The sequence below is a fragment of the Saccopteryx leptura genome, chromosome 3 (assembly GCF_036850995.1).
Source record: "Saccopteryx leptura isolate mSacLep1 chromosome 3, mSacLep1_pri_phased_curated, whole genome shotgun sequence".
NCBI classification, from domain to species: Eukaryota; Metazoa; Chordata; class Mammalia; order Chiroptera; family Emballonuridae; genus Saccopteryx; species Saccopteryx leptura.
This window is the reverse complement of record NC_089505.1, coordinates 83,323,134-83,343,226: the sequence shown is the minus strand read 5'-3', so window position 1 is coordinate 83,343,226 and position 20,093 is coordinate 83,323,134. Positions and strand designations below refer to the sequence as shown.

The following is a 20,093-nucleotide window of genomic DNA, read 5'->3' as shown; positions in this document are numbered from 1 at the left end:
CTCCAGGGTAGAGAGGTAAGAGCGCTAACTCCATCTGTGGGTTTTTTGTGGTCTCTGATGGGCCTGAGTCAGCAGATGTGGATGTGCCCTGGAGGGTGTGGGAAGAAGCGCTGATGAGCCACCTGCCAGGGTGAGTGGGCGGGCATTGGACTGGGACACGCAGGTTGAGCAGGAAGTAAAAGGCAAGAGCTGGAAGGCGGAGGTAGGAAGTCAGCAGTGTCTGGAATCAGAACTACCCTCCGGAGAGTTGCGGGAGTTGTAGCCTAGGGATAAAGAGAAAGGAGAGGGAGCCCAAAGTGCACAAACCTCCATGGAGCGTTTCAAAGGCTGGAGGTGCCCTCCGGTCCATGGTGAGGACTGGAGACGTAGGCCAGCGAACATCAAGGCCACTGTGTCTGGAACAGGGGGGCCGGCAGAGTTCAGAAGTGTGGCCTGGGGCGCTGTGAGATTGTAGGCAGAGGCCACCCAACATCGAAGTTGCTGTGAATTTAGGCTGAACCACTTGTGGGCCGGAAGTGCCGTTTTGAACATCGTGGGAGCTATAGCCAAAGCCAATGGCTGCCAACGCTTCTGGGATATGTAGTCCGAGCAGTCACTGTCCAGAACTGCCTTAGACTCTACCAGAGCCAAGGAGATCCACCAGGGGCTAATGATCATCCAGGGCCAATAAGTTGCGAGGGGCACCAGAATTCTCTAAGGCCTATTAGGGACAGTTGGATCCACTAGGGACATGGGGATCCACTGTCCTCTTCCTCCATGGTCCCAGTGAGGATTGCACCTGCTTGCCCACCAGATCATTCGCACCCAGCTCCTATTCCAGCCTGGCCTTGCTTCCCCAGGCCACAGTGTGAGCAACAGATCAGTAGGTTCTCAGAAGACTAGTGATGGAAGAGGCAGTCCCGCCTCCAACGGAAACTTCCCCCTCCCTTCTAGGTCCTCACCCCCAACCAAAGTGATAGCCACTCCTCTCCCTGGATAACCATGGTCACACCCACCTGCCACTCCTGCATGTGTCTGAGACAGCAGAGGGCTCCTTCCTTGAGTACAACTGTTTCCTGTAACCAACCTCCACAAAAATGCCCCTTGTTTTCAAAGTGGGAAGATGGAGAAGGTTACTTAATAATGACCCCCAAAGTATGTCCCAATGCCTGGAACCCGTGAATGTTATCTCATGTGCAAAAAGAATTTTGCAGATGAATCGAATGTGCAGGTGGGGAGCAAGAAAGATGAGTAAGGATCCTGATATAGGGAGATTGTCACAGATTACAAGGTGAGTACTACATCTATCTGCAATGATTCTTATAAGGAGGCAGGAGGATCGGAGCTAGGATTGCAGCATAAGAAAGATTTCATAACCTGACCAGGCGGTGGCGCAATGGATAGAGCCTTGGACTGGGACGCAGAGGACCCAGGTTTGAGACCCCGAGGTTGCCAGCTTGAGCGCAGGCTCATCTGGTTTGAGCAGGGCTCGCCAGCTTGAACCCAAGGTTGCTGGCTCAAGCAAGGGGTCTCTCGGTCTGCTATAACCCCCTTCCCCTCAGTGAAGGCACGTATGAGAAAGCAATCAATGAACAACTAAGGGGCCACAACAAAGAACTGATGCCTCTCATCTCTCTCCCTTCTGTCTGTCCCTATCTGTCTCTCTCTCTGACACTCTCTGTCACACACACACACACAGATTCATCACCACTCGGCTTTGCGGGTGGAAGATGGGGCCACAAACAAAGGAATGTGGCTGCCTATAGAAGTTGGGAAAGTCAATAAAATAGGCTCCCCCCTAGTGTCTCCAGGAAGAGCCTGCCCTGATGACACTTTGAGTTTCTCCCAGTGAAACCCATTTCACAGTCATGAGAGAATAAATATATGTTGTTTCTAGCCACCAAGTTTGAGCAACAGGAAACTAATACAGTGCATTGACCAAATTCCTGAATGCCCAGGAATCCAGATGTACCTCCATGGGCAGCAGGAAGCTAGCTGATCCTTTGCTCTCCTGCTTTGTGACCAACACAGACCAACTTTGTGGGCTATGGGTACAGAGCCCTGACCTGCAGGGGTCCATGGCCTAAGTGACATCTATTTGTGGCCCTTTTTCTCAGAGGCCATCCTTGTCTACCCCTATTTAAAAAGTAAGTCCCCTTAAGGTCCACTCAAGCTGGGATTCAAGAGCTCAAAAAATAAGGCTGGGAAAGTGATGTAGGTGGCCCAAGAACAAGGTCGGGTAAGGACCAGGACCACGGAACTTTCTCATGGATAACTGCTCTGTGGCACCAGCTGCCAGGCAGAAGGAGCATACCTGCTGACCTTCTGACCAGCAGAAGCCAGAAATCAGGATTATTATACAGAAAAGTCCCTACTATATAAGTGGAATTCGTTAAAAATCTACAACTCACGTGGCAGACCATTAATTTTCCCTCTATCTGCAAAGAGAAGCAGGTCATGCTCTCCTGGACTTTCTATACCTTTCACAGGGAGACCCGGGACCCCGCCAGTTCAGGAGGGGTGGGAAGGGCCAGTTTTTGAGCATCTATCAGGGGCCTACGGGGTCCCAGGTGTAGGAAGAGTCATCAGCCCACATCATGTCACAGGTGGGGAAGTCCGAGTTTGGACGTCACCCCTTGGCCACTAGTCAGAGGTGGATTCAAAACCAGGCCGCATGTCAGATGGGGTGAGGGGGAGGAACAGCATCCTCTCTGGATCAAAGGTGGCTTTTGGTAGGGGACCCTCCTGGGGACTCTGAATCATCCTGGTGCCCTCTGCTGCCTCCCAAGTCTTCCAGACAGGGGCCCAGCACAAGCTGCGTCCAGGCCCTGAGGACTCTGAAGTTCCTAAAGCGAGTGGGTCTGCCTTCTCTAGCCAGTCACGGGGCCTTGGGCTGGTGGCTCTTCCTGTGGATGACCAGCTGGGACTTCCAATTGAAGCTGCGGTCGCATTCACCGCAGAAGTGGCGCTGCTGGCCAGTGTGGCTCTTGCGGTGGATGACCAGCTGCGACTTCCAGCTGAAGCTGCGCCCGCACTCCTCGCAAGCGTACTTCCGAGGTACCGGGGGCGTGCGCCTGTGATGGCGCGGTGCGCCCGGCTCTCGGGGACCCTGTAACGGCTTCTCAGCGCCCCCGACGGCCAAAGCAGGGGTCCTTCCGCCCTGGCCGCCTGCGTGCGTTCGGTGGTGGATGACGAACACAGACTTCCAATCGAAGCCACGGCCGCATTGCTTACACATGTAGGGCTTGCTCCGCGTGGCGCCCTGCAGCAGTGCCGGCGGGACCGACGCAGTGTTCCCAGACGCGGTGGCCCCAGGCTGGCCGTCCCAGGCCGGCAGGGACTCTGGGCAGCCGGGTGTACTATCGTAGCGGCTCTCGCTCTCATCTCCTGGGGGAAGGACGAGCAGCAGACCCAGTGGTCCAGGCACCAGGATGTCTCCCACTCCCACCCCCAGCAGGTGCTCCACACAAGCTCCCATCCGCCCGAGACCGGGTGACCCACGTCACATGGCGCAGCACTCACCCGGGCGGAGGCTCTTTGTCCAGGCGTTCAGGGGCCCCGGCTCCGACTCAGCCTCCGCGTCGGGCCGGGGGGATGGTAACCCTGCTGGAGTCGGGGGGTGGTCAGTCGGCAACCCTGGCACCGGGCGGTGAGGGGCTGGCACAAATGAGGGGCGAAGTGGGGGGCCTTGGTAGGTGGCATGGGCGCCCCTTGGGAAGGAGGGAGGAAGCGGGCGCCCGCACTGGGAAGGGTGGGATGCAAGCCGTGGAAGGGCGGGGCCGTGGCCGGTCCTCACCCAGGGAGACCACCTTGCCGTACTTCTCCAGCATCGCGTCCCAGTACAGCTCCTTCTGTGACGGGTCTAGCAGCCCCCAGTCCTCCTGCCCAGATGCGGCCCATTACTGCCGAGTTCTCCACGCCAGGCCTGCCCCACCCTGGGTCACAGCCTCATTTCTTGGAGGCTCAGATGAAGCTGAGGTGGTGGGGTGAGTACTGGGAAAGCCCGTTCCCCTTAGCTGCCCCACCCCATGCTCTGTCCAGACAGAGTGAACCCAGGACCCCAGGGCTTAAGGGGAGACAGAGGCAGGGACAGATGTGGCTGCCCCACTCCTGTGACTTGAGCAGTGTGTCTTTAGCAAACGGCTAAAGGACTCAGGGAACCCCAGTACGTCTTCTAACAGAGACCTTCCCCCAGGGAGCTTTGAAAGGCCAGCCATCAGCGTTCCTGGATGTGGGCACCTGGCTGAAGGGAGTTGAGAGAGGAGGTTCAGACCCACACTCCGGAGCGGGTGATTTATGTGGGCAGATGAGGTAGGTGGGTCTGGGGTGGGCCAGTTCTCCGTGTGGATGGGTGAGCTCTTACAGTTTTACCAGGGGGTGCACTCTTTGCCTCCCAGACTCCCATCATCTGGGTAAGGCTTTGCTAGGTTGGGAAGAAGAGTGTACACAGACGAGCCACAGGGGGGCAGCCCTATGGAACCCCAGCTGGGAGAGTGCTGGCTGGAGGTAAGGAGGCTTTGAACTATGTCTTCCTTGCCAGAAGACAGGACCCTCTGAAACCGACACTCAGGAAACAAGCGCTCCCGGTAGCAGGGACCTCTGCTGAGCTTCCACACCCAGCTGGAGAGATGGGGGGCTGCAGGCATTTCCCACGAAGACCCTCTCCATTCAGACCTCCATTGTGCTCAGGAGACCAGACAGCAGCTGGGTGCTCAGGCTTTCCTCCTGAGGTTGGCTGTTGTATTATTAACCCCTCCCCACCTGCACTCCGAGTGCACATACCTGGAGGCCAGCTCAGGACTGCTTGGAGCTGAGACCCCTTGACTGCTACTCTATGAGGAAGCCAATACCTAACAGTTGTCAGTCTGAAGTCAGATTTCCAAAACACTCCCTAATGTTCGAGACCACAGGTCAGTCCCTCTGTCCCCCAGGACCCGCAGGGTACTCTGATATCAACTCCAATATGGACGGCAAAGAGCACAAGGAATCTGGGGGACACTGTCAGGGCACAGCAGCCACCAAGGACATTCTCCTCCCACCTGGGGCGCTCACCTGAATCCTGGGTGGATGGAAGGGGGCAGAGTCCAGTTCCCTGCATCCGACTGGCCCCTCTCGTGACTGGGCTGGATTTGGGGGGCTAGTGGGTGCTAGGAAGTGAGGCAGATGGGGGTCAGGGGGCTGCCTATGTGAGCTGGTGCTGTTGCTACTGCTGTGACCCTCCTATGCCAGCAGGCATGAGGCCACTGTGCACGTGAGTCACATGGCCGTTGCTCCTGGGTCTCCATTCCAGCTGGGGACATCCACACTCCCACCAGGAGACCCCTAGCCAAGTATGGTCCCCACTCACCCATCTCCTGCCTGTCGGCATCAGGCTCCTTCTTCACACTGCAGCTGAGCTGGACAGACCCCTCCACTTGGGCATTCTTTGGCCTCTCCCCAGGAGCAGTCCCGAGGGACTCTGCTATTCCTGAAGGGTGGAGGCTCCCCAGTGAGTCCTCTGCTTTCTGTGTTGCCGGGAGCACTTCTTGCTTCAGAACATGGGCTGTGATCTGAGGAGGAGAGGTAAGTCACCAGGGCTCTAGTCTTGTTCTGTCCCTTCACAAAGCACATTAGCATACTCACCCAGCCTAGCAGTTGCCCAGGGTCACGCTGCAGGCTTTCGACCAGGGCTGCAGCCTCCTCAGGGCTGCCTGGCCGCTGGCCCCGCACCCAGGATTGGATCTCAGGGGGCAGCACGCCCAGGAACTGCTCCAGCACCAGCAGCTCCAGCATTTGCTCCTTGGAGTGCACCTCTGGCTTCAGCCATTGGCGGCACAGGTCCTGAAGCTGGCCCAGGGCCTCCTGGGGACCCGCCACCTCCTGATAGCTGAAGCCCCGGAAGCGCAGGCGTGCTGCCTCAGGCTCCTCTAGGGTGGCCTCGGAATCCAGGGAAGGTAGATGTAGGGGACCCAGTGAGGATGGCATTATTGTGCCAGGAGTCTTCTTGGAGTCACCAAGAGTTACCTGCAGAAAAGGAGTGGTCAGGATGCTTGCTGTCCAAGAGGCCACCACTAGGACAAGGCAGACTTTGTGGACAAGTACTTGGAGGCAGGTTGGTCCAACAGAGCTTCCAGGGAACTGCCAACATTTGGGTACAAGAGGGTGGTAGTTGAGACGTAGGCTTCCAGGGTCAGGCTGCGGAGCCACGGGAAGTGCCCAGCAGAAGAGAGAGGGAAGAGTCAGTCCGCAGGGGGCTGAGGGACAGCAACTCAGGACACTTAAGGTCATGAGGGTTGTAAGGGGCAGCAGTGGGATGGGAGGCCAGGTTGAGCTATGGCAGGACAATGCTGGCTCAAGTTGGCACCCTGAGGGACCAACTAAAGGGATGGGCACATCTGCGCCCTAGGTCGAGGCTGGACTCCGGGGCTCTGTGCTCGCCGACCACAGCGCACTATGGATGACTCCCTCCGTCTGGACCGCGCGTTTGAAAAGCAAAAGCAGAGCAAATCGCAGCCAAGAGCCGCGTGGAGCCGTTAATGGGCAACTGTGGCCCTGCCCTGAAACACGCCCACCTTGAGAGGAGAGAGGGGCTGTCTGTCCCGGGAGACCAACGTCCAGAGTCTCTTTCTAAAAATGGGAAGGCTCCTGGCCGTATAGCTAGAGCATCGGCCTGAAGCGCAGTGGTTGCCGGTTCGATCCCGGTCTGGGCACGTACAGGAACGGAATGATGTTCCTCTCTCCTTCTCTCTCCCTTCCTCACTGGCTAAAATCAATAAGTAAAAAATTTAAAAATAAACATGGGAGGAAAGAGGTCTTGGCAGAGGAGGCGGAACGAAGCTCTGGGTGGGTGATGCTTTAAAGTGGGGCGCGCAGGGCACGCCGGGAGGTCGGTGGCGCTCCCGAGGGTGGGAAGGAGAGGCTGGGTCCAGGGAGGCGGAAGAAGCCGCGGCGGTTCTAACCCGGCCCAGCCCGCGCTCACCTCAGCCACCGCCGGCGCCCAGAGGCCACTTCCGGTCCGTGGCACCGCGACGCCCCACCCACCCCGGGGTCCTAGGACTCAACAATTATCGAAATAAGTTAGATTCCTGCGCATGTGCAAAGCGCACCTGGCGCCTATTGGAAAGCGAGGTGAGGGACGCGACCTTTTGACCAATCCGAGCTCAGCCTGCCCATGCCCCTCCCCCAGAGCCCGAGGCTTGTTTTCGGTCTTCCAGTCGTCCCCTTGGCAACTGCTAGAAGACGTCCGCTTTCCTACAGTGGTATCCAAGGCAACATCTGGAGCATCGCTCAACCCTGCGTGGAGGTCCCGGCAGTATATGAGTTTGGTAGAGGCTCTTCTCCGGCTGGTCCCAGAAGGAAACGGGGTCCTGCTGGGAAGGCCCGAGGAGGGTGCTGGAACTTCATTCGACCTCTGTTGAGCACCCTCCCTGATGGGCACCGGTTTACCGATGAGGAAAGCGTCCTGTGATTTATAGACCTTGAAACATGCGCAATCTCTCACTTACAGTGGAGGCTAGAACTGGTCAGGTTACTGTTATTTTTAGTTTATCTCAATAGGCAATGTTATCGTTTTATTTTTGGCAATGTTATCGTTTTAAAAATCTGTGGGAAGAGGTCAGTTTTGCTTCCACACATCAAGTGGCTGAAACATGACTTATTTACTCAATTTTATAATTCATCTACCTGTCTACTATGGTTCCTTCTGATACCTAGGAATCCCTGGCTGCCAGCTCCAGATAAAGAACTGTGGTCTAATTTCTGATTGGAAGGAGGCTGTCAGCATGTGCGTCACTGGAGCTTGTCAACTCTTCCCAGTACCATCACTTGATTAGGCTGTTTTGTAGGCGCTAAGGTCTTTTCTCAGGGACCGTGCAGATTGTCCAGAAATGACTCTCACCATCCATCATGTGGGGAGATCTGGGGCTCTAACAGCTTTAACAGTATCTCTTCCCCTAGTCATCTTTTAAGTCTTCCCCTCAGGAGACTACTGGTTTTTTCAAGTCTTAAGTTTTGCAAGCATGCCTGACCAGGCGGTGGCACAGTGGATAGAGCATCAGACTAGGATGTGGAAGGACCCAGTTCAAGACCCCGAGGTCGCCAGCTTGAGCGTGGGCTCATCTGGTTTGAGCAAAAAGCTCACCAGCTTGAGCCCAAGGCCACTGGCTTGAGCAAGGGGTCACTCGGTCTGCTGAAGGCCTGCGGTCAAGTCACTTATGAGAAAGCAATCAATGAACAACTAAGGTGTCGCAACGAAAAACTAATGATTGATGCTTCTCATCTCTCCGTTCCTGTCTGTCTGTCCCTATCTATCCCTCTCTCTGACTCTCTCTCTCTGTCTCTGTAAAAAAAAAAAAAAAAAAAAGAGAAAGAAAAAAAAAGTTTTGCAAGCATTAGCCTGGTGGGACTGCCCTAGTGCCAAGTCAGTACTGACTTTCCCTAAGTCAGTGACAGTTCCCCATCCCTATCGAAGTGCAGAATGCCATTGCCACGGACTCCTTCTCCATCCTCATCCTCATCAACCCACAGGACTTGTCTTAAACACTTTCCTCTGTGGTTTCAGGGGACTTTAAAACCAAGTGAGGATGGGTTCATTTCACCATCATGACCCAGAAAGACCAAGAGCACTTTTACAGTCACAGGCCATTCCCGATTAAGAACAGGGGAGCCAGCCTGGCAGGACACAGCCCAACATGACCAGAGGTTTGGAGGAGAGCAACTTAGGGGCCAAGAAATGGAGGAAGGAGGATGTTCATGGTTCCTCTTTCAATAGGAACAGGGTGGAGGCTACTGACCAGTCCAGAGCAGTTGGAGGGGTAGATTCCTAGAGGAACTGAGGGATAGCAGAGGCCAAACAGGTGGGAAGGAGCTAAAGGAAGCAGAGAGAAGGCTAGTGGGAAGACAGGATAGGGCACTTGGCTCCGGATGGCTCAAGGTATAAACTGGACTCCTGGAGGAGTTTCTGTCCAAGGTTCAGAAAAGTTGCAAGTGACTTTCTGGGTCACCATTTGCAGGTCCCAATGGACTCCTACAAGAGTCCTCAGTCAGGGTGAGGCTAGCCTGGGGAAAGGAGAGATGGGGGAAAGGCTAAGGTGTGGACCAGAGTAGAGAACAAGAGTCCAGGAAAGGCAAACAATGGCTCAGGGGCCCACAGGGTATCAGGAGGACTGGCACAGAGGACCTGTCCTGGAAGAGTCTTGGGGAGCTGGGTCTTACATGACTACTCTCCTCCAAGTCTCCCTGCCTTATAGGAACTTTCTCAAAAGTTCCTGGGGCAGAAGATAGGATTGGCTCTGTTGGCAAGTCTGGGACAAGGGATCATGTCTGTGCTCACTGTGTAAGGCAGATGGCTGTGAGATCTTGGATGTAATGGGACTGGAGCAACCAGTGGACTGGGGTCAACCTTTGGGGTCACATGTGGTCCCTGCTTCAGATTCCATGACTGGGATCCACAAAGGCCCAACTCCTAGTAGAGCTGCTGTTTGGGGCAGTTTCAACCATCCCCTGTGCCCAGGTCTTCTGGCTGTCTCCCACCCACCTTTGGCTGCCAGGGGACACAGGTATCCCAGCCCCTCAGTGGGCCACAGACAGGCTGTGTCTCTACCCTGTGGCTTTGCAAAGGGCACCAGGTTAAAGCCAAGCCCCCATAGCTCTATGGCGATGACATCCTAGAGCATGTCTGCACTGTGCTAGTGTGAAACCAGGCTGTTTCCATGCACACAACTTGAAAAAGAAACATATATATATATAAAGGAAACCTTTATCAGGGACTTTCTGGACTTGGTGGGAGGGGAGGCTGAAGTTGTGGACTTCCACAGTGCTGTGTAAGAATTTATAATCGCCCTAGCTGGGTAGCTCTGTTGCTTAGAGTGTCATCCTGATACAGCAAGGTTGCAGGTTCAATCCCCGGTCAGGGCACATACAAGAATCAACCAATGAATGCATAAATAAGTGGAACAACAAATCACTGCTTTTCTCTCTCTAAATTAATAAATTAAAAAAAAGTAAAATAAAAAAAGAATTTACAATTTCTGTCTGTCCCAAGTTATACCTTCTAGGCTTGCTTTCTCTAGGAAAAAGACCATTAACTTCCCTGGGAGTGAGGCTGGAGGTCGAGATGGGGCCCAGTCTGCTAAGGGCCACAGGAAGCAAATGGTCCCCACCCACCCATCTGCCTCAGTGTGTCTATCATGTGGGGGTGTCACATTGAATGGGGATCTTGAGAGGGTGCCACACGTAGGCAGAGACCCTGCAGAGACAAGCAGCCCCATCTTGTCTCCTCCGGACTTTTTTCAGTCACCTCCTATCAAGGCAATGGGGATATAAAGGCTCCCGTAACATCGACTTTGGTAACAATGCTGAGGCTTGGATGTGGCTCTTATGGATGAGCATGGCTGAGGAGCCATCATTCTGTCTTTCCCATCTGTGGACCTCCACCTCCACCTCCCGAGGGTCAGCCACATGCAGGGAGCTAGGTCAGGCCTCTCTGCCTTCACAGACGGCAGACTAAAATGTAGAGGTGGAATGGTGAGCTGCCTGGAGGCTGGGCCTGGCTGTCCTATGCACAACTCATGTCCCCCATCTGTGCCTTAGTTTCCTCATAAGAGAAGTGGGGATACAGTCCACAGCACCCACCTCACAGGGCTGTTAGGAAAACTTTGCAGCACTCAAAATAGGGGCTGGCAGTTGGCAGCACAGGATGGCCTTCTAAAGATCCTGTCTGTCAAGGCATGGCAAATACCCTTCATATGCTGAAATCCCTTTTTTCCCCCTTCTTTTTCCCAGAGGAAGAAGCAGAGGCTCAGATCTTAGCCACTTGCCCAAAGCCAGCATCCAACCCCCACACGACCTCTTGTCCACAGTGCTCACTCCCAGGAAGCCTCAGATGAACAGATAAATGCCTGGGGGTAATATCCTGAATGTCAGCAGACTAGCCAGTTTGAATGTGGACATCAAAATTTTTTTGGACTCCCTCTACTCCCCATCTTGGCACGCCCCTCTTCAAGTTAGTGTCCAGTCATAACCTGTGACAGGAAGCACCACTAAAGTCCCAAGCTCCATGTCCTTCCTCCTGACCTTTCTGCAGTGTGATGGAGTCAGTTGTTGCTGAAGTGGCACATTTTGTCACCTCATGCAAATGGAACTTCACAATGCACACCACACGTCTTTTCCAGAGTGGATTTGCAAAGGATCTGCCCTTTAGTCATGGAAAGGGTCTCACGATAGGTCCAAAAGGGCTTAGCTAGGACCTCAGGCCTCAGCAGGCTTTGGCACCAAGCCTGGGCCTGAGGCAGGAGTGGGCCTGGCACCCGGAGTGCCCTCTGATGATATCCCCGAAGCAGGTTTGCCGAGGGAGCGATGGCCTGCCACGACCCTGCGCCTCCGCACTGGCTTGTCACCGGTGTGGATCCTCTGGTGGTGGAAGAGGGCTGGGCGCTCCCGGAAGGCGCGGCCACACTGCGAGCACACAAACGGCTTCTCGCCCGTGTGGATGCGCCGGTGGCTGAGCAGAACGGCGCCCTTGGTGAAGGCCTTGCCGCAGTCCCCGCAGCGGAAGGGCCGCTCGCCCGTGTGCAGCAGCTGGTGCTGCGTGAGGTTGGAGCTGTGGCTAAAGGCGCGGCCGCACTGGGAGCACGTGAAGGGCTTCTCTCCGGTGTGCACGCGCTGGTGCTTAAAGAGCGAGGAGCCCTGGCTGAAGGCGGCCCCGCAGAGCGCACAGGCATAGGGCTTCTCGCCGGTGTGCGTGCGCTCGTGCTGAATCAGATGCGAGTTGCGGCAGAAGCGGCGGCCGCACCGGGCGCACGCATAGGGCCGCCCGCCCGCGTGGATCTTCCGATGCTGGCTGAGGTTGGAGCGGTGGCTGAAAGCTTTGCCACACTCGCTGCAGCGAAAGGCCTTCTCGGCCGTGTGGATGCGCTGGTGCCGCACTAGTGAGGAGCTGTGACGGAAGGCCTTCCCGCAGGCCAGGCACGCGTAAGGCGTCTCGCCACTGTGGATGCGCTGGTGCTGCGTCAGGTGTGACGTTTGGCTGAAGGCCTTGCCGCACTGGGCACACTCATAGGGCCGCTCCCCGGTGTGCGTACGCAGGTGCTTGAGAAGGTCGGAGCTCTTCACAAAGACTTTGCTACATGCCCTGCATTCGAAGGTCTTCTCCCCGGGAAGGAGAATGGGGCCAGGGTGGAGGGCCTCGCCCAGCTCCTCCCAGATGGGGGGCTCCTGGCTGGCCGGGAGTCTCTGAGGTCCATGCCAAACCGTGCCCCTCATTCCTAGTTCCCTCCCAGCGTGATGGGACTCAAGATCGGGGATGCTTGGGAAGGTTCCCCCAGAAGGTGCCCGCACCAACGGCTTTGGCAGCAGTGTCAGCCTTGGATGCTTCCCTGGCTCGGATTGGTCTGTAAGAACTTTCTCTGTGGCTGGGCTGCCCATGGGAACCCGCAGTGGGGAGGTCAGCCGCAGACTGACACTGGCCTCCCCACTGCCCGGGCCTAGCAAAAGTCTTTCCCAGTAGATAACAGAGACCCCAGTGGGTTTTCTCTCCCCAGATGAGGAAATGCCCCGCCGACCCTCCAGGCGTTTTCCAGGTTCACAGGCAGCAGTGGTGGTGAGGATCCTAGTAGGTGTAGGTGGGGGTCTATCCTGGAAGGTCCTTGGCCACGCTGCTTCCCCAGAAACATCTCTGCCCTCTGCCAGATGTTGGGAACCTGAAGGCACAGAAACAATAGATGACTGGGTCATCCTAACCAGGAGAAGGTGACCGACCTGGGAAGGCCAAGTAGATGGGGCAAGAAGGACCTCAAGGTCCGGGGTGTGGAAGCTGGAGAGGGGAACAGACACCCTTCTTGTATGGAGCTCACTAGTCTGGGGGACTTGACAGTCTGCTTGAGCTCCTGACACTGATAGCTACCTGATGCTCGAGTTTTACTTATGAACTCTGTTTACTGACTGCCTCTCCCCTAGCGCAGTCAATTCCATGAAGGCAGGGTCAGAAATGTCCTGATTGGCCCTGGTCAGCTTGCTCAGTGGATAGAGTGTTGGCCTGGTGTATGGATGTCCCAGGTTTGATTCCTGGTCAGGGCACACAAGAGGAGTGACCATCTGCTTCTCTCCCTTTTCCCCTCCCACAGCCAGTGGGTCCATTGGTTTGAACATCGGCCCTGAGCACTGAGGATAGTTCAGCTGGCTCAGTGTTAGCCTCAGGCACTAAAAAGAGTTGGGCTGATTGGAGCATCAGCCCCAGACAGGGATTGCAGGGTGGATCCTGGTCAGGACGTGTGCGGGAATCTGTCTAACTGTCTCCCCTCCTCTCACTTAAAGAAAAATAAAAATATCCCAATCAAGGCAGTTCCCCTGGTGCTGAGACCCGGCCTAGCCATTGTAAGTGCTCAAAAAGCAATGAAACAATGAACACATGAATGAATGAATGGCCCTACAGATGAGGTGGTGAGGTAAGACAGGAAAAGTTTAAGGCCACACACCCTGGCTAGGGGTGGGATTCTCAACACAGTCTGAGGTGCCCTCAGAATTCCCCCTTTAAAGGAAGCCAAGGCTCGAGCCTCTAGGAGAGGCTAATGGTAGAAGGAGAACAGGTGGGAGGCAGGAGAGAACTGTGGCCAGGGTGGTGGGGAAGAGGGACCCCCCTCCCACCAGAAGCCTCTCACCAGGGCTGGGCCTCCTCTGGCCATTCCTGGCCAAGGTCGCATCCAACCCACTGAGAACCCAAGGCTCTTCACCACACTCGAGCTGGATGACTATCTGAGGTCGGGAGGCAGAGAGTCCTGTGAGAGAAGACAAGCAAATGAGTGGCCAGCCCTAGCTCAGGACTACCAGCTATGCAACAGATGGCCAGAATCAGGGCTTCATAGGTCATACATAGATGGCATCATCTGTGCAACTAAGAAAACATGAGGCCCTGGCTGGCTGGCTCAGCGGTAGAGCATCGGCCCGGCGTGTGGAAGTTCTGGGTTCGATTCCCAGCCAGTGCACACAGGAGAAGCACCCAACTGCTTCTCCATCCTTCCTCTTCTCTTGTCTTGCTTATCTCTCTCTTCCCCTCCTGCAGCCAATACTCCATGGGAGCAAAGTTGGCCCGGGTGCTGAGGATGCCTTCATGGCCTCCACCTCAGGCACTAGAATGGCTCCGGTTGCAGTGAAGCAACACCCCAGATGGGCAGAGCATTGCCCCCTGGTGGGCATGCCGGGTGGATCCCAGTAGGGCACATGCGGGAGTCTGTCTCTCTGCCTCCCTGCTTCTCACTTCAAAAAAATACAAAAAAAGAAAGAAAAAGAAGAGAAAACCCAAAGGTCTCACCACAGGCCAGGGCTCACAGGAACAACTTAATGGTGCCTGTGAGGAAAAAATGTGTTGGCAGTGCCAAAGGAAGGGTACCGAGCCCAGCACCAAGGTGCCACAGCCAGACAGGTACACTCAGCCAGTGGATGTGGAGCTGATTACAGGCTGCCAGGATATAAAGTGGACCAGCCTGGCAACAACGGAGCTTTCCCATGTAGGACCCAGGGCCTTACCCAGTGAGGTCACCAGTGCAAAGTTCTCCAGCATCACGTGGCGGTACAAGGCCCTCTGTGCTGCATCCAAGAGCCCCCACTCTTCCTGGGAGAAGTACACGGCCACATCCTCAAAGACCATCAGGCCCTAAAACAGTGGGCAGTGGAAAACGAACACGATCGAAGTTATGTCTGTGTGACTCAGGACCCCCACGCCCTGTCCCAAACGGCTAATTCCCCTGATGTCTCTCAGACATTCACCCTCCTTGCCCCAGGGCTCTTTTTAATTTTTTAAAATTAATTAATTAATTTTGGTGGCAGAGATAGCGTCAGAGAGAGGGACAGATAGGGACAGACAGACAGGAATGGAGAGAGATGAGAAACATCAATTCTTCGTTGAGGTTTCTTAGCTGTTCATCAATTGATTTCTCATATGTGCCTTGATGGGGGGGGGGGGCTACAGCAGACCAAGTGACCCCTTGCTCGAGCCAGCGACCTTGGACTCAAGCTGGTGAGCTTTGCTTAAACCAGATGAGCCCGCGCTCAAGCTGGCGACCTCGGGGTCTCGAGTCTCGAACCTGGGTCCTCCGCGTGCCAGTCCAGCTTGTTCTGCCATTTCATACTAGCTTCTCTCCCAGAACTCCACGTAGAGAAGCTCCGATCCGGAAGCACCTAGGCTTTCCTCCCATCCCAGCATTTACACGTGCAGGATCTGCACCCTCTTGGCTACCAGAAGTGGGGATCCCGCACGTGCATGCTTGCCCCACTGGCCAGGACCCCGCGTCCAGGGAACGAGAGGAGTAGACAAGACGTCCAGGTAAGTGGATCTGGAACCCCCCTGACTCACCTGCGCCGCTGCCGCCATCGGAATCAGCACTTGCAACGGCTGCCCAGGGCGCCCTGGTTCCTGGCCTGTGTCTCCTGGTCCGTCGATGGAGCAGACTCCCAGGGCACCACTTTCGGGGCGCCACCGAGGCTGGAGAGCACGTGGGTTCGGGCGCCGCCCGAAGGCCCCAGGGGGCTGCACACGCTCCACCGGAGAAACTGAGGCTGGGGGGGCGTGGCCGTCGGCCTGCGGACACAGTGCCCACGCCTTCCTCGGGCTCTTCCCTCGAGTCTCCAGAATCTCCTGGAGAACCGGCCCGTCCAGGCGTGTTCCACCCACCGGTGGAGCCCAACTGCCCAACTGCAGACACACCGAAGTGACAGCCTCTGGTACAGGAAGTCCTGCCCCCCACCAGCCCTCATTGGCCCAGTGCGCGATGGAGGCGTGCACAGGGACTTCTGGGAAAGGTAGTTCCAGGAGCTGGAAGGGATGCGCTTCCTGATCTCCATGGCAACAACCAAGCTTCGCCACAGGAGGGGGTGGGCGGGGAATGCTGGAAAGTGAAGTCTCAGTGCTGCATCTCAACTTCCCTGGTATGGGTGGGGCTCCCAGCTAGGAGAGTGGGATGAAGCAGGTTAGTAACCAACTAGGAAAATTTGGTAAGTGGAATGGGGAAACTGAGACAGATGGCTGGCCATGGCCATGTAATTTACAGTCAGATAAAAAATGGTAAGGTTTTGCCTGACCTGTGGTGGCGCAGTGGATAAAAGCGTGGACCTGGAACACTGAGGTCACCGGTTCAAAACCCTAGGCTTCCCCGGTCAAGGCACATATGGGAGTTGAAGCTTCCTGCTCCTCCCCCCCTTCTCTCTCTCTCTCTCTCTTTCTCTCCCCTCTAAAATGAATAAATAAATAAAAATAATTTAAAAAAAAATGGTAAGGTTTTATCATCCCTAACCAAAGACCTTTAGGAGTAAATGGCTTCTGCATTCCAGACTTTCCTGGAGCAAACTGGCCTCCTACCGGTCCCTTTGACTGGTCCCTCTTGGGTGACATTATTTTTTTAAGAAAGAGACAGGAAGGGAGAAAAATGCAAAGCACCAATTCTTCCTTGCAGCCCCTTAGTTGTTCATTGGTTGCTATTTCCTATGTGCCTTGACTGGGGGCTCCAGCCGAGCCAGTGACCCCTTGCTCAAGCCAGCGACCTCTGGGCTCAAGCCAGCGACCATGGGGTCGTGAGTCTATGATCCCATGCTGAAGCCAGTGACCCCGTGCTCAAGTCAGATGAGCCCACGCTCAAGCTAGCGACCTTGGGGTTTCAAACCTGGGTCCTCAGCACCCCAAGCTGACACTCTAGTCACTGTGCCACCGCCTGGTGAGGCCAATTTATTTTATTTTATAAAACTGACTTTGTCCACTTACCACGAAGACTAAGTTTTTCATATACCAGAGTCATAAAGTCACTTTGCTTCCTTAGGTGATATTATAGAGTGAATGTTTTCATACCCCATCAAATTGATAGGTTTAAGCCCTAACCCCCTCTGTGATGTTATTAGTAGGGAGGGCCGATGGAAAATAATTAGGTTTAAATTAGGTCATGAGGATGGGACCACCACGATGGGATGAGAGTCCTTGTAAGAAATGGAGAGATTTGGCCCTGGCCAGTTGGTTTAGTGGTAGAGTGTCAGCCTGGTGTGTGGAAGTCCCAGGTTCAATTCCCAGTCAGGGAACACAGGAGAAGTGACCATTTGCTTCTCCACCCCTCCCCCATCCTTTTCTCTCTCTCTCTCTCTCTCTCTTTTCTTCTCTCACAGTTATGGCTTGATTGGCTTGAGCACATCAGCCCCAGGCACTGAGGATGACTCCAAGGAGCCTCTGTCTCAGGCGCTAAAAATACCTCAGTTGCAAACATGGCCTAGATGGGCAAAGCCGCTGCCCCAGACTGGGGTTGCCAGGTGCATCCTGGTCAGTGTGCATGCTGGAGTCTGTCTGTGTATCTCTCCTTGTCTCACTTGGCAAAGAAGAAGAAAAAAAAGTGAAAGAGATACCAGAGCTTCCTCTCTTCCCACTATGTGAGGATGCCAAAATGATGGCTGTCCACAAACAAGGAAGAGACCTCTCAATAAAGACCCTGGATTGAGCCTGACCAGGCGGTGACGCAGTGGATAGAGTCTCGGACTGGGATGCAGAGGACCCAGGTTCAAGACCCCGAGATTGCCAACTTGAGCACAGGCTCATCTGGTTTGAGCAAAAAGCCCACCAGCTTGAACCCAAGGTCGCTGGCTCCAGCAAGGGGCTACTTGGTCTGCTGAAGGCCCACGGTCAAGGCACATATGAGAAAGCAATCAATGAACAACTAAGGTGTTGCAATGCGCAATGAAAAATTAATGATTGATGCTTCTCATCTCTCTCCATTCCTGTCTGTCTGTCCCTGTCTATCCCTCTCTCTGACTCTCGCTCTCTGAAATAAATAAAAATTAAAAAAAAAAAAAAAAGGCCCTGGCCGGTTGGCTCAGTGGTAGAGCGTCGGCCTGGCGTGCGGAAGTCCCCGGCCAGGGCACACAGGAGAAGCACCCATCTGCTTCTCCACCCCTCCCCCTCTCCTTCCTCTCTCTTTCTCTCTCTTCCCCTCCCGCAGCCGAGGCTCCATTGGAGCAAAAGATGGCCCGGGCGCTGGGGATGGCTCCTTGGCCTCTGCCCCAGGCGCTAGAGTGGCTCTGGTGGCGACAGCTACGCCCCGGATGGGCAGACCATCACCCCCTGGTGGGCGTGCCGGGTGGATCCCAGTCGGGCGCATGCGGGAATCTGTCTGTCTCCCCGTTTCCAGCTTAAGAAAAATACAAAAAAAGAAAAGAAAAAAAAAGAACCTGGATTGAAACTGGCCAGCCCTTGGATCTTGGGCTTCCCAGCCTCTAGAGCTGAGACATTTCTGTTAAGCCATCCAGTCTGTGGCAATTTTTTATAGCAGCTGAAACAGACTGGGACAGCAGAGATGAGGAAGGTCCCCCCTCATGGGCATGTATGGAGCAAAATGGTGTTTGGCCTCATGAACCAGTTCAGACTTTTAAGACAAGGTATCAAACTGAATATTTAAAGTTTTAACACTGGCCTGACCTCTGGTGGCGCAGTGGATAAAGCGTCGACCTGGGAACACCGAGGTTGCCAGTTCAAAACACTGCACTTGTCTTCTGGTCAAGGCATATATGGGAGTTGATGCTTCCTGCTCCTCCCCCCTTTCTCTCTCTCTCTCTCTCCCTCCCTCCTCTCTAAAATGAATAAATTAAAAAAATTAAATAAAATAAATAAAAATTGATATTTAAAAAAATAAGTTTTAACCCTGATCTCCTGCTTAATATGGAGATATTTATTCAACTGTCACCAAATTGATTTGCTTAGTGTCGAGAAAATAAATTGACATTGCTCTACCAACATAGGGTTTGGGGCATGTCACGTACCATTGAAAAATAAGTACTTTGCCTATGTCAATGAACTTTTTTGTTTTATTTTGTTTTTTAAGGTTTTGTTTGTTTTAGAGAGGAGAGAGAGAGAGAGAGAGAGAGAGAGAGAGAGAGAAAGAGAAAAGGTGGGGGAGAAGCAGGAAGCCTCATCTCCCACATGTGCCTTGACCAGGCAAGCCCAGGGTTTCGAACCGGCAACCTCAGCATTCTAGGTTGACACTTTATCCACTGCTCCACCACAGGTCAGGCTTATGTCAATGAACTTTTTTTTTTCCTTTTCTTACAGAGACAGAGAGAGGAATAGACAGGGACAGACAGACAGGAACGGAGAGAGATGAGAAGCATCAACCATCAGTTTTTCACTGTGACAACTTAGTTGTTCATTGATTGCTTTCTCATATGTGCCTTGACCATGGGCCTTCAGCAGATCAAGCCAGCGACCTTGGATCCAAGCTGATGAGCTTTGCTCAAACCAGATGAGCCCACACTCAAGCTGGTGACCTTGGGGTCTCGAACCTGGGTCCTCTGCATCCCAGTCCGATGCTCTATCCAATGTGCCACCACCTGGTCAGGCTATGTCAATGAACTTTAAAAGGAAAGAAACACCCTATCACTAGCCCCAGTATCAGTGAAGACTTGAACCCTTGTTGTTATATTGCTGAGTCTTTAAAAAACACAAATGTAGCCCTGATTTCAAACATGCAGATGTACATGACAAACAGGCGGCAGAGGGTCAGTGTATAGCCTGACATTAAGGTATGGAGGACACAGAGAGAAAGAAAATTAACTCCAAACAGGACACTGAGTGAGGGGACTCATAAAAAGAGGACACGTTGGCTCAGTTGTTGAAAGGATGTTACTGAAAGATCTAGGATGGACCTGATCAGGCGGTGGCGCAGTGGATAGTGTTGGACTAGGACGTGGAGGATCCAGGATCCAGGTTCAAAATCCTGAGGTTGCCGGCTTGATCACAGGCTCACCGTCTTGAGTAAGGGGTAACTCGCTCTCTGTAGCCCCTCTGGGTCAAGGCACATATGAGAAAGCAATCAATGAACTAAGATGCAGCAAAGAATTGATGCTTCTCATCTCTCTCTTTTCCTGTCTGTCAGTCCCTTTCTGTCCCTTTTTCTGACTTTTCCTGTCAAAAAAAATAAAAAAGAGCCTGACCAGGCGGTGGTGCAGTGGATAAAGCATCGTACTGGGACGCGGAGGACCCAGGTTCAAGACCCTGAGGTCGCCAGCTTGAGCGCAGGCTCATCTGGCTTGAGCAAAAAGCTCACCAGTTTGGACCCAAGGTCGCTGGCTTGAGCAAGGGGTTACTCAGTCTGCTGAAGGACCACGGTCAAGGCACA

At 54.2% G+C, this 20,093-nt stretch overlaps 3 protein-coding genes across 7 annotated transcripts in view; 1 reads left to right on the top strand and 2 right to left on the bottom strand.

Annotated features, from left to right (window-relative positions):
* Nucleotides 1–20,093, top strand: part of ZNF329 (zinc finger protein 329) — a 323,877-nt gene that overhangs the window by 70,364 nt on the left and 233,420 nt on the right. The window lies entirely within an intron of this gene.
* ZNF446 (zinc finger protein 446) lies at nucleotides 1,846–7,032 on the bottom strand. 5 transcript variants are annotated; one of them, XM_066374697.1, is made up of 8 exons: nucleotides 6,938–7,024; nucleotides 6,531–6,721; nucleotides 5,602–5,982; nucleotides 5,327–5,528; nucleotides 5,032–5,126; nucleotides 3,776–3,860; nucleotides 3,502–3,585; nucleotides 1,846–3,366 (listed from the first exon to the last, which is right to left on the bottom strand). In XM_066374697.1, the coding sequence occupies exons 3-8, from the start codon at nucleotides 5,941–5,943 to the stop codon at nucleotides 2,858–2,860; spliced, it is 1,317 nt and encodes a 438-aa protein (XP_066230794.1). In that variant the 5' UTR covers nucleotides 5,944–5,982; nucleotides 6,531–6,721; nucleotides 6,938–7,024; the 3' UTR covers nucleotides 1,846–2,857. The 5 variants fall into 5 exon arrangements, with proteins under 5 accessions (XP_066230794.1, XP_066230798.1, XP_066230797.1 ...); XM_066374701.1 differs by having other exon boundaries at nucleotides 3,502–3,582; XM_066374700.1 differs by lacking the exon at nucleotides 6,531–6,721 and having other exon boundaries at nucleotides 6,938–7,032.
* On the bottom strand, nucleotides 9,736–15,719 carry ZNF324 (zinc finger protein 324). Its single transcript, XM_066374647.1, has 4 exons — nucleotides 15,305–15,719; nucleotides 14,479–14,605; nucleotides 13,614–13,730; nucleotides 9,736–12,656 (listed from the first exon to the last, which is right to left on the bottom strand). The coding sequence occupies exons 1-4, from the start codon at nucleotides 15,320–15,322 to the stop codon at nucleotides 11,206–11,208; spliced, it is 1,713 nt and encodes a 570-aa protein (XP_066230744.1). The 5' UTR covers nucleotides 15,323–15,719; the 3' UTR covers nucleotides 9,736–11,205.